The sequence below is a fragment of the Centropristis striata genome, chromosome 6 (assembly GCF_030273125.1).
Source record: "Centropristis striata isolate RG_2023a ecotype Rhode Island chromosome 6, C.striata_1.0, whole genome shotgun sequence".
Taxonomy (NCBI): Eukaryota; Metazoa; Chordata; class Actinopteri; order Perciformes; family Serranidae; genus Centropristis; species Centropristis striata.
In genome coordinates this window covers 29,289,014-29,303,527 of record NC_081522.1, presented here as the reverse complement: position 1 = coordinate 29,303,527, position 14,514 = coordinate 29,289,014, and the positions used below count along the sequence as shown (strand labels likewise).

The window sequence follows — 14,514 nt, the reverse complement described above, 5'->3', positions numbered from 1 at the left end:
ATTCACTTGTTTTTTTATTTTAAAAAAAATGCATGTTAAAACTTTTTTCTATGTATATTAGAAATACCTACATATAAAATACAATGGTTTTACATGATGTTGGGGTTTTTAAAAAAATAATTAATTTTACATTTTCACATTTATTTTCTATTAATGAAAATATCACTTAAAAAAAAAAAAATGTAAACTTTGAAATGGGTCAATTTGACCTGAAACATAACAGGGTCAAAAGGACAGTTTGGATTTTTTGAAGTGAGGTTTATGAGGTACTTAGGACACAGTCAGTGTATTTCCTGCAGTAGATGATGGTCTGCACGTTCCCAGTCTGGAGAATCAGACGCACTCCAGGCAGGAAACAGACTCAGACAGGGTCTGACACGAAACGTATCTTAATAACCTAAACAAATGGCCCACCCTGAAAATGTTTTTCCTGTTTATGTCTAGCTATATCTACAATATGCCCGCCCATTTTTGTCACTATCCACAGCTGCAGATCAGCTGGTTTGGTCAGAATCCAGTAATGACAAAAGTTCACTACTGTGACCCATGTGCTTTTTCTACTGCGATATGGCAACATGAAAAAGGCCAATAACTAGATTAATAACTGAGTGGACCATGAAACAAGACAGACCTACAACACAAGCTATCAGCAGAACCTCCAGTGACGTAATGCTGAAACAAATGTACAATACTCTGTAGGCTGGTATAAAAGGGGTGTCAGTTCCAAATTAACAGCAATATATTCAACGTTTTCTATTGGATGGGGAGGAACCTTTCACCAGATGGAGCTACCAACATGTTTTAGTGTAAAGTAGACTTCAGCAACAGTCTCCGCTTTCATCACACTGTTTGTGTTTGACAGCATATTTTCTGTTTGTCGTCATCAGCCTCTCTGCACGTGTGTGTGTGTGTGTGTGACTACTATCACCGCAGACTATCCGTTCAGTGGGTGACCGCTCTACCAACTGAGCCACAGCCGCCCGACAAACTATATGAGGGCGGCTGAGGGGATCATGTTTGGACATCCCATAATATGGTGTTTTTTTGCTCTTTTTGGACAATACCACATGTATCAACAGAGTATAATAGACCCATTTCTAGCCTTTATAGGCATTTTAGAATTTGACCATTTTTGACAAAAATCGACATGCTTTAGTATGACTTTTTTTGAGTGGGCCATTTTTGGACATCCCATAATATGGTGTTTTTATGCTCTTTTTGGACAAACTACATGTATCAACAGACTATGAAAGACCCATTTTAGCCTTTTTAGTAGTGTTGGGACAACAAAGATTGGTGAACCATTTGCTTTATTTTTTGACCCCACTAGATGGAGGTCTTAGCTTTAAAAAAGAAGGCTTCAACAATGATAATGAGTGTGTTTTCAGACCTTTGTTGAACAAAGAGCGTCTTCTCTTGGGCTGTGTAAATGAAGCAAATGCTTCACAAAGCTTCATTGTCCCAACACTACTTTTTGGGCATTTCAAACTTTTTGAAAAAAATCAACGACTGGTGTTTTTCTGTAATTTCTGGCCATTTTATGCTCTAACATGTATCAAAAGACTATAATTGAGCCATTTCTAGCATTTTTAGTTATTTTAGCGTTTTCAAAATTTGTCAATTTTTGACAAAAATTGACATGCTATAGTATGACTTTTTCTTGAGAGGATCATATTTGGACATCACATAATATGATCTTCTCCCACTATTTTTAGACAAACTATACTACCACATGTATCAACAGAGTATAATTGGGCCATTTCTAGGCTTTTTAGGCATTTTAAAATTTGATCTTTTTTGACAAAAATCAACATACTGACTTTTTTTTTTTTTTTTAAAAGGGTCATTTTTTGACACCCCATAATATGGTATTTTTCTGTAATTTCCGGCAATATTATGCTCTAACATGTATCAACAGACTATAATAGACCCATTTCTAGCCTTTTTAGGCATTTTAAAATTTGACCTATTCTGACAAAATCAACATACTATAGGATGACTTATTTTTGAGTGGGTGTAAGCTGCCATGAACTGCAGGTACAACAACAGCAGCAGTCAGGCAACAATTAATTAAATAGAAAGTCTAATTAGTGAGATCAAACTTATGGATGAACCACGGCAGCCTGTTAGCAATCTCTCAATATAGTAGGCCCCTATTACAGAATATTAAAGAACATATCTAAGGCACGTCTGCTTAAAAAGAGAAAGAGTCATTCAAAACTATGAAACACAGAACGTACGGGACATAGAGGCATAGTTATGTAGTAGTTGTTTGCCTATGTTGTTTATTTTGTTAGGCTGCACACTTCTGTTTGCATTATGTCACTTCTGGCGATGGGACAAGGGTGTGGTTTCACCTCACTTATCTGCTCAGTTGTATGGCAGGAGTTAGTGTTGGGACAACGAAGCTTCGTGAAGCATTTGCTTTATTTACAGAGCCCAAGAGATGGCGCTCTTTGTTTAACAAAGGGCTGAAAACACACTCAATTATCATTTCTGCATCAATCACCATAAAAGAAATAAGTCTTGGCTTTATTATATTATCCATGTCATTTCTGTAGCCCTGTGTGGCTAGATATCCTTCTTCTGTAATTTAAAATAAACTTACATACAAGGTTAGTGGACAACTATACTTGGAACATACAGATCCTGAATAAATTTGTGGAAAGATTGACCTGACTCCTATGTCCTCACCTCTCAGAGAACTTGGACTTGAAATATATATATATATATATATATATATATATATATATATATATATATATATAGTAGTTCAAGTCCAGTCAAATAGCCAACCAAGTATTGAGTGCATATAGATGGACAACTTTTCAGAGGCCAACATTTCCATATTAAACATACTTTTTAAAATTAGTCTTTTGTATTATGAACTGAACTGAGGCACTGAGTTTTAGGTCTTCATAAATGTAAGCCATAATCATTATAATTAGAACAAACTAAATAAAGACATGAAATGTTTCATTCTGTGTGTAATATTATGTGTTACTTCCACTTTTTTAAATTGAATTGCTGACATAAATAACCTTTTCTATGATATTGTAATTCACTGAGATGCACCTGTAGTCTGGCATGTTCCAATATCAACTTTGAATAAAGAAATAGAACAATTTGTACTCTCTCAAATCATTTCTTTATTTTGCTTCGAAGAAGCTGAACTTGTTGTCCCATTGGGACTAAACATACAAGATATACAAAATATCCAACACTTCCTCATCCACTCATTCTAATGCTTAAATATTTCACATGCAAAACAAACCAAATAAATAGTTATAATACAAATAATATAGTGTTTAAATATGTTTTACAAAACTATAAAATAGCTCTTTTCTTTGATGATCGCCATCAGTATATACAGAGTACATATTAGAATACCCTGTTTACATTAGCTTCACATAATAATAAATATGTCTTTAAAAACAGTGTCTTTAAAGCCTCATAAATTATCCCAGTGGTGTCTGCTCATGCTGACACCACTGAGTTAGACTATCCAGAGAACTTAGTGCATTTTAAAACAAACACAACGTGAACTGTGTGCCAATGTGACAGCAGGTCTGGTTGGATCACTTCTAGGAGGAGGTAATGGTCTGAGTCCTGACGCAGGTACAGCCCACAGCTACTTCCACAGTGACTGGCTTCAGATGATATTTCTTTCCCTCAGTGTTGTTATTGCAGAGCTCCTTCTTGAGGAACACCCTGCTTTGCATTATGCGTACTGAGTTGTAGTTGTGGCTCTCCACCGGGTGATTGTTGTCCTGGATCAGGATGCATCCCGTACACAGGCACTGAGCCTCGACATAGGTGGAAGGAAAGTGATCCGCCTTCGTGACACGTCTGGAAGGCAACAAGAAGACTCAGTTAGCAACTTATCCAGACAAGTGAGGAAGAGTGACATGTAATATGGTTATGCTTTCCTAATGATGTGCAAAAGTAGCTTCATGAACCATTCCCATGCTCTTTGTTCAACAAAGGGCTGAGGACACAATTAGTTAACCATAACTTGAGTGTTTTTCTTTAAACCAAGAGTGCCATCTAGTGGACAAAAACATAGGCATATTTCAGAAGGCTTTCCTGAAAATGCAACTGATTTCCATGTTTTTTGTGCAGCAATAAATAAAATAAATTAAAATTTAAAGTTCTTTTGAGACATAGGTTACAACAGCACTTTGTATGTTTATGTTTATGTATCAATAAACGGAAGAAAACAAGGACTGGTCTAAGATTTTTTTCCATGACTGTATATGCACTCTATACTCGGTTGGGGCTATTTGACTTGAACTACTGGAAATGGAATTTTCCATGATATTCTAATGTATTGAGATGCTCCTGTAGATTTCAACATAATATGGCAGAGTTACCAAATGCACAAAAGTCCCAGGGCCCACTGAAACTCTAGCTGTGCATTATTACACAATCCTATGCTTTGCAGTTGCAGCAAAACTGTACTCAGATGTTTTACCTGCTTAAAAGCACATACAATGTTGGAAAAGTACTCCATTACATGTTAAACTAAAGTATTCAGACCTCTTCACTTTTTTTCACATTTTTTTTTATGTTGCAGCTTTATTCTATCCTTTAACCCTCTATGGTACGGTGTTGCCCTGAGGCAACATACCCATTTTTGGCCTGTCAAATTTCTACAATGCATGTTTTTGAGTGATGCGACACTTTTAAAAAGATATTTAAACACTATTTTGCAGACTTTTTCAAAGGAAACAGCTTTGCCATTTTGCGCCACAAAAAATCACTCAAAACGTCATTTCCTGGCCCCTTTCCATCTGGAAAAAAAATCCTACTTTTAGGTGAGTAAACCTTCATTTTTGATAATTTCATACACTTTCAAGACGTTGATTTCAATGGGTCGCATTCAGACAAGAAACCAGTTTTAAAAAGTTCCTTTTATAATGTTTTTAAATTTAAAATGTTATGTATTGTACCATGTTAAAGCTACTGAATCTTTTACACATGTTTATTAAATAAGTTATGTTAAAATTAATTTTAATTTTCACTTGTGCATGTTATGGTAGAATGTTGCCTATGGCCAACAAACCCCAAAAACTTTTATAAAAAAAAAAATTTAAAAAAATTATAAAATTTCTTCAGATTATGTTAATTTAGTCTATTTTAAGAAAAAAATAAAAACCCTCCAAACATTTTTGTTTCCTAACTGGCATCATAATGCGGACCATAGAGGGTTAACAAATACACAAGATCAGAGAATCTCATGTATTTGTCATTATGGGGTATGAAAATATAACTAAATGGGAATCACTCGTTTAATATTTAACAATATACGGCATTTTATAAAACCTATAAGTTATTTTAATGCAAAGACTTATAGTGTGAATGTAATGTAAATATAGCTGCTAAATAAATGGTCCTTAGTAAAAAAAAAAAAAAGTACGCTCTGGTACTCTGCCACCTGCTGTTTTTACTGGAATTTAGGAAGTTTAGGACGACTGCAAGTTAACGGGGGAAATAACTCTCTAATCGCCGAGTTAATAAAGTGCTACGGATTAGAGATAGTGCATTTTTGAAGCAATGACGTTATCCCCAGAGGATATGTGGCAACCGGTGGCAGCCCGAGCCGCGACACTGGATGCAGCAGGGACTTCCCCTTCTCTGCAGGAGGGGTGTGGCGCACAGCAGCGCGTCATCAGCGCTCAGAGAGAGCCTGGTGCCAAGTGGAGTCTAACGTTGTGTTGTGATGCCAAGGTTGACCGCATGCATGAACGCCAATGCAGCATGAGAAATGTGAAGCTCAGTGATGCTGAGTAAAGGCTGAATCAGTGAATCTGAAGTATAATTTGAACACAGAGCCATAACCTGCTGTATATTGGCATCTCTGAAAACTTTAGGATCTCTGGTAAAGTACTTTTCAGTCCAGTTTTTTTAATGAGCTCACTGTCAGCTTCTGTTAATATCTAACTTAAAAAGTTTCGACAAGAAAAAACTCCAGAGGGAGCCTCATCTGAGCGAAAAGTCCCCACTGAGCTCAATAGACTCATCTAATAGTGTGCTAAACTCCCTGTTTAAAACAGATTTTTATTACATTGATGCAGTCTCTGGAACATGTAAACAATAACTACCGGTATATATTATTATAACCAGTGGTGGAATGTAACTAAGTACATTGACTCAAGTACTGTACTTAAATACCTTGTATTTTACTTGAGTATTTCCATTTTATGTAACTTTATACTTCTACCCCACTACATATTGTACTTTTTACTCCACTACATTTAGCTGACAGCTTTAGTTACTTTCCATGTCAAGATTTAACATAAAAAACATGATCACTTTAAAATGATTAGACATATTTTTTTTATTTAAACCTCATAACAGTATATTATGTAGTTTAAATGAGCCCTACCTTGAGAAAACATAAAAACATCCAAAATAATAATCCAATAATATATTTAGAATATATAAAACAGTCTCAGTGGGTCCATTCTGCATAACGAGTACTTTTACTTTTGATACTTTAGGTACATTTTGATGTTGATACTTTTGTACTATACCAATACTAATACTAATACTAATACTATTTGAGTATTTCAATTTTATGTAACTTTATACTTCTACTCCACTACATTTGGGGGAAAATATTGTACTTTTTACTCCACTACATTTAGCTGACAGCTTTAGTTACTTTTCAGGTCAAAATTTTACATAAAAAACATGATCAATTAATAGTGATTAGACATTAAAAAAAAAAAATTAAACCTCATAACAGTATATAGGTAGTTAAAATGAGCCCTACAATGACAAAATGAAAATGCTGCTTACATAAATGCATCAATACAAATAATGTAATCATATATTTGGAATATATAAAACAATCTAAGTGGGTCCATTCTGCTTAACGACTCCAGTTATTTTACTTTTGATACTTTAAGTACATTTTGATGTTAATACTTTTGTACTTTCACTTCAGTAAGTTTTGAATGCAGGACTGTAGTGGCGTGATTTCCAGGTGTGGTATTAGTACTTTTATTTAAGTAAGGGATCTGAATACTTTTCCCACCAATTATTGGGTGATCTGTCTAAGTACTGTATTTAAGTAAAATTCTGAAGTACTTGTAATTTATTTTACATAAAAAAACATGATACATTTAAAGTGATTAGACTTTTTTTTTTTAATTTAAACCTCATAATAGTATATTATGTAGCCTCAATATACAGCTGTAACCCTATATATATATATATATATATATATATATATATATATATATATATATATATATATATATATATATATATATATATATATGTATGTATAAATCTGATAAATCAATGTACTTGCCATGTATCGTTTCACAGTGTGGTCATTTAAAAGGCAAACAAATAAAAAAACATCGATTCCATCAATTTAAGGCTTTAAAAAGTCACTAATTTCATTCACGGACTATATAAGCAAAGTTTGAAATAGTTGTTACTTACATGTATCTCCAGGGGGACAGGGACCGGTCTTTGTATTCTTTAGACGGCGGCTGGCGGAACATCTCCACCGGGCAGGAGGCAGGTGAGACAGGTGAGTCCGGCGCAGCCGCAGGTTCCGCAGGCTGCGGGTAGTGATTCCTCAGCTTGCGCTCCGCTGCGTCACTGAGCTTGTCCTCATCATAGCACGGCTGCATCAGCACGGGCACCAGGAAGAAAAGGCCGAATATGATGATCTGTGGAGGGACAGACACACAGCTGAAGTGATGCGAGCAGGCAGAGAGAAGCCGTCACCTGTCCGCAGCTGTCCTGCCTGAGTGTCACTCACCTGTGTCACGTCCATTCTCTGTCGCTGTCTTCTCACTCACTGCTTCTGCTTTGCGTTTACTTGCCATTATCCCCACTCGGCTACTATTTATTGGAGGCATGTGGGAAAAACCAGCAAAGCATAAGGAAATGGCACATAACGACTTCCTCTTTTCTTAGTGAAAGTATAGCCGACAGGAGGCTGGCAAAGGTGCCGTCACAGGTATGCAGCCCACACACACACACACGCGCGCGCGCGCCCACACACACATACACCCCCCCCCCCCCCCCCCCCCCCACACACACACACACACACGTGCAGAGAGGCTGATGACGACAAACAGAAAATATGCTGTCAAACACAAACAGTGTGATGAAAGCGGAGACTGTTGCTGAAGTCTACTTTAAAGCTCTTGACCATAACATCTCAAGCATTGATGGAAAAAAGTATTCAGAGCCCTTACTTTTTTTTTTTCTTTTCCTGCCATTTAAATTTGTATGTATATGAGTGCAGGATTTAATAAAACATGTTTGGTTCTGGCATAAACATCTTATGACGAGTCACGGATAAAATAAATAAATAAATAAATAGTGAATAAATAAAAATAATAGTCCATAATAATAATAATAATAATAATAAAAACAAATAAAATAATAAAATTAAAAGAAAAACGAAACAAATAAATATGAGAATTAGAAATCCAGTCCATAAAAGAAAGGAAGGGTACGGAAGCCCTGAAAGGCAAGATGGGTTTTTTTTTTCTTTCGGGCATTGTTGGCCAAAACCTATGTTTAAGTTTAAGAGTTACTATCTCGTACGTACAAGATAGTGACTTGTACGTACGAGATAGTATCTCTTACGTGCAAGATAGTAACTCGGGAATTGTTGGCCAAAACCAAAACTAGAAGTTTATCTCATATCTCATACGTACGAGATAGTATCTCACAAGATAAACTTAACTTTGAGGCTTAATTAGGCTGTTTTGAGGGAAGCGCCTGAGGCAGGATACAAAGGGAAGTGAAAATTCAGCAAAATGCTGCATAACAAAATGTTTTACCTAATTAGTTAACTACAAATGTCTGTAAAACATAACGGGACTGTGCATAGCTGCTGACTTGGGTTAAACAGTGTAGATATCAGTAGGGCTGGGCGATATATCGAAAATATATCTGTATATTTTTAAATGTGATATGGAATTAGACCATATTGCATATATTATCAATATAGTTGTATTTCTTTATATATAAATGCTGCCCTTACTTGGGTTTGTCATATTTAGTTATTTTGTAATGTTCGTTATTCTTTTCTCATATAAATATATTTATTTCAGAAAAAGATCGGCCTTTTTAATTTCATAGGCTATTTTTATTTAAGATATTTTTTTTATTTAAATGTGCACTTTATGGAGCTTTGATTTTGAAAAAAGGTACTTATACAGTATTCATGTTTACTTAAATAAACAGTTTCAATAAAACTACTTGTGACATGTCATATTTGGCTTTGACTTTGACTGGACATTTGCTCTCACTTTCCAATGAAAATATCGGAATATATATCATATATCGATATTCAGCCTAAATATATTGGGATATGACTTTTGAACCATATCGCCCAGCCCTAGATATAAGGTCTGATGGAATCATATTGTGAAGAGACTGTGTGTACCACATGGCTACTTAATATTCACGTCGGATGGGTGACCGTGATCATTGTGTCTGAAGGCAGCGTAAACCTACCAAATGTGTATATGATGCACCTGTGTGCAAGAAATGCCATATGTCAAATAAATATAACAACAAATAGCAAGTTAAGTACACACCTGGGCATTGTTTATACATTACAGCTGATGCGTGTGGACATGGCTGTTACACAGGAGGTGTGTTAAACTCAAATATACACTGTTTTTCTCAGCTTGCTCATACCAACAAACCCCATCTCATGTCTAAATTATAAATTATAAATCAATCCTGTAACTATTTGATAAATAAAGGAAACAAAGAAAAATGTGTATGAGTTCGTTCTTAAGAACAAGGGTTTAAGTAAACAGCTAGTGAGGGAGTTGGTGCTTCCTTGCAGTATGTATTTACTGTATGTGTCATCTGTCATGTATAGATATACTATTTATTCCAGGGATTGTATGTAAGTCAATGCAATGTCTTGGAAATCAGTTTGTGTGCAACTGTGTATGTTATGATCATATTTCTAGGCTTAATTTGATACATATTGTATTTTTTCATACACTTTTCTAAACTAATGTTATTGTTATTTATGTGATATTATTGATACTCACTTTACTCCTCTGACACTTTATTTTATATTGTTATATTTATAGTCACATTTATATTATATATTGTTATTGGTACCTATTTTGTTCATAGTTTTTCTTATATTATCCTTTATTGTGGTTGTTTTGTAATTGTTTTTGTAACTTGGAGCAATCTGGAACAAAAATTTCCTTTGGGATAAATAAAGTTCTGTCTCATCTTATCTAATCTTTCTTATCTTATTTTTACCAGTACACACTGAAAAAAGTAATATTTCAACTTAAATTTATTTATAACAAAGGCAAATTGTATTTAATGCATTTATTTACATATTTTTGTTTTAGAACACAGAGATTTCCTCATTTATTTATTACGAACCCTCAAAATTAAATAATTTTTAGTTTTTATTAATGTTCTTTTAGAACGCTCAGAAAACAAATGTATTTGTTTATTTATTTGTATATATATATTTGTATATATATATATATATATATATATATATATATATAAACAATAAAACCTTTAAAGTTTACACTTATAGATTCATTAATGTATTGGTTTACACAGAACATTCAGTAATAAATTAATTCAAAGTTTAAAGTTCACTCTATTTTGCTTACTTAAGAGCATTGAGAAATACTCATTAGGAAATACAGAATGAGCCATGAGCGAATGAAATGCCGACACAGACTAAACAGCTCCCGGCTGTGTCAGACTGTGTAACTTCTGATGATGTAATACAACTTGTTTGAAAACAGGATTGTAAATGCCATGTACTCCCAGGAAAAATTTCCAGCAAAAGTTTGTATAGTTGGCCCAGTAACATTGCCAAGGCTCCTTTGAAAAGGATAAGGTGACAGGTATTATTAGCAAAGCTTTCTGCTTCTATCTGATTGGCACTGAGGCTTTAAAAAGTCTTCCATTGTTTTCATTGTGTACATTCTGCTGTGCTATAATAATATGATATGATCTCAGTGGTTGTTTCAACACTGTCACCCATAACTAAGATAATGACTGAAACCTTATAGTCTCTCTCTCTGTTCCACCAAAAACAAAATAAAACATCAACACAAAAATAGATTTTGTATGGGGAAACAGTTCTTGTTTGTGAGAAGTTAAAACCTAGGAATTTTCAGAATTTAGACTGACAAGTGATACGATACAGATGTAAACTCCCACGGACAGGGACGATTGTTTACGCAGTTAAGTTAATACTTTTTACTACAACCAAGCAATGTGCAATGGACTAGCAATTAAAAATAAATATAAACATATTATTCAAAGTATTAATGAGGCTTACTTTCCTATCATATAAGTAGGTTACAACAAGCACGAGTCTTAATGTTGTAAATCTCTGTTGTGGGCTGATATTATAAACACAGTGAAATTGCTCTGACACCCAGACGGTCTCATGAAGGCCACCGAACACCGCACAGTTTGGTATTAAACTGCATTTTGAAGAAATTATTTACCCTACAGTCATGGAAAAAATTATTAGACCATTGTTCTCAATTTCTTTTTTAATGACTGGTACAACTAAAGGTACGTTTGTTTGGACAAATATAATAATTACAAAAAAAATAGCTCATAAAAGTTTATTTTAAGAGCTGGTTTTCTTGATAATAACCAAAATCGTTATCAAGAAAAACATGGAAAACGTCTAGATATCAACTCTTAAATTAAACTCTTTTGTTTTTATGATTATATTTGTCCAAAAAAATGTACCTTCAGTTGCACCAGGCATTAAAATGAACAAACGCAATGAAGAAAAGTGGTTTCTAATATTTTTTTTCCATGACTGTAAATCCTTGACTCGGTTTCCCAACCCAACTTAAAGGGATAGTTTGGATTTTTTGAAGTGAGGTTGTATAAAGTACTTACCCACAGTCAGTGTATGACCTGCAGTAGATGATGGCCTGAGAGACAGTCACACGCTCCAGGCAGGAAAAAAAAAATCAGACAGGGACTGACTGTCACAAAACACATTTTAATCTAAACAAAGGCCCACCCTTAAAATGTTATACCTGTTTATGTGTAAGCTATATTTAGAATATGTCCACTGATTTTTGGTGCTTTCCACAGCCATTTCATTTGGCACGACTTTTTCTCAACCGTAGAACTCAACTCTATTCTGACCAAAACAGCTGATCTGCGGCAGTGCATGAAGCATATACAGGTGCATCTCAGTAAATTAGAATATCATGGAAAGTCCATTTCCAGTAGTTCAAGTCAACCGAGTTTTTCAGAGGCCAACATTTCCATATTAAACATACTTTTTTTAAATTGGTCTTTTGTAATATTACATTTCTTTTATCATTAAATGAAAGCCATAATCATTATAATTAGAAGAAATTAAATAAATTAAGACATGAAATGTTTCATTCTGTGTGTAATGGATCTATATAATGTGTTATTTCCACTTTTTGAATTGAATTACTGACAAACTTTTCTATGATATTCTAATTTTTTGAGATGCACCTGTAAGTGCGGTTATGCGTAGGAATATGGAAGTTCATACACAGGCACACAGATAACATCAGTGCCATTATAACAATGTGTGTTTGTTGCATAGATGTAACATGACTGAGTCACATGAAGGGAATTTTTTTTAAGCCTAAAAAAGTTTTACGGGTTTGCTTTTGCATTTTGCTGCATACTGCACATGCACAGTCCCGTCTATATATATAGATCCATTACACACAGAATGAAACATTTCATGTCCTAATCTATTTAATTTCTTACGATTATAATGATTATAGCTTACATTTAATGAAGATCTAAAATTCATTGTCTCAAATAAATGAATATTACAAAATACCAATTTTAAAATGTATGTTTAATACGGAAATGTTGAAAATTATGTCCATCTATATGCATTCAATGCTTGGTTGGGGCTGTTTCACTTGAACTACTGGAAACTGACTTTTACATGATATTCTAATGTACTGAGATGCACGTATATTTCTGGATCCTTTTTGTTGTTTTTTATTTTTTTTAAGTAGATGGATTCATAAGCATTGTGCAATTCCTCACCGTATGCTTTTACTGTGATTAAACCACATTTTGATCTCAAAAAGCATTTGAAAAACTGAAATTCAGTTTCCCGCTCTTACCAATTCACTAGATTCTAAAGCCAAACCTATACATGTAACTGCCCCTGATGTAAAATCAAAACTCACTGGTCTGTCATGACTCCAATACACAATTCATTTTGCTGCCTCAAATGGGTTGTAACTAAGCATAAAAATAATTTGTTTCACATCCTCCACAACATCCCTTTATGAGACAGAGACATGACCTGTCTGCATGTGATAATGAAGTTCCTCTTGGTCTAAATAACAACATCTAAAAAAATCTTTCAGCAACTTTCCCTACAATGTTTTCATAGCTGTCAGGACATGTGCACTAGATCCACAAAATGCCCACTAACATTCCAATGTTCCCCTTTCTTTCCTCAAGGCATCTGCAAAGGGCACTGACTCCATACTTTAATAACCCTGAGCACACATCACACAACGTCCTGCACTGACATTGGAAGAACACTTTCTAGAGTGAAGATTCAGAATTCCCATGGACTTAAATAGTTAATAGACCAGACTTTTTCATCAATTTTTTGTTCATTTTAATGCCTGGTAAAACTGAAGGTACATTTGTTTGGACAAATATAATAACTAGAAAATTTCCTCTGGGGAAATTCTGAAAGGGCCACGGGGGCTACTGCCGGTGTGTGTACACTATGATGAGATTCTTCAGAGATTTCAAACTATGCCCTTTAACCTCAAAATGTGTGTGTGTGTGTGTGTGTGCAGTGAAAATCGCATAAAGTTACCTGTGTGTGTGTGTGTGTAATTAAAATCACATAAAGTTACGTGTGTGTGTGTGTGTGTGTGTGTGCGTGCGTGCGTGTTTGAAGCATGTGTATGCATGTGTGAGGAGTGTGCGCACTTACGCGCATGTGTGTGTGTGTATCTGTAACTGTAATCACATCAAAGATCAAAGGCGATCAGATCAAAGCAATCAACAGAATTAACTGGCACCTGTTCCGGCACAATGACAGCAGAGGTAGACAGCCTGGAATTTCTGGCCTCGAACAGAAATAATTTTTGGCAAAACCATAATACCTATCATAATACCTTCACTTTGAGCGTCCCGAGTTCTTCCTGAACGTCTATGATTTTTTTAAAGAAAAATTAAAAAATAGCTTTGTTAGAGCGATCTAAAAAAACTGTTCCATCTTCCTTTTTTCCAAAATCTTCCTGCGTTTTTAATATGGGACCCAATGAGGCTGTTGGTGGTGTTGGTGGATCATCTGTGCGTCGTATGCCCAAACTACAACTCTGACAGCTTTACCAGAGGATTGTGAGGGAGAAGACTAATTTTCCTAAATTTCTATGTATAAATTATTTCTGCAGAGTGGAATTTGCGGCCTGGAGCGCAGTTTTCAAATGTATTTTTTGACAATTTACTCTCTCCCTCTACACTCTGGCG

The 14,514-nt window shown here is 34.8% G+C and overlaps 1 protein-coding gene across 1 annotated transcript; it reads right to left on the bottom strand.

Moving 5' to 3' along the window:
- Positions 1 to 3,499: 3,499 nt before the first annotated feature.
- On the bottom strand, positions 3,500 to 7,989 carry il17c (interleukin 17c). The gene is made up of 3 exons (XM_059335987.1): positions 7,784 to 7,989; positions 7,459 to 7,691; positions 3,500 to 3,849 (listed from the first exon to the last, which is right to left on the bottom strand). The coding sequence occupies exons 1-3, from the start codon at positions 7,796 to 7,798 to the stop codon at positions 3,585 to 3,587; spliced, it is 513 nt and encodes a 170-aa protein (XP_059191970.1). The 5' UTR covers positions 7,799 to 7,989; the 3' UTR covers positions 3,500 to 3,584.
- Between the last annotated feature and the right edge of the window lie 6,525 nt (positions 7,990 to 14,514).

Excerpts from the sequence above, each read along its gene's own strand:
- il17c (XM_059335987.1), bottom strand. Across the intron at positions 3,850-7,458 it reads CTGTCCCCCTGGAGATACAT|ACGTGTCACGAAGGCGGATC; the intron begins GTAAGTAACAAC and ends GTTGCCTTCCAG.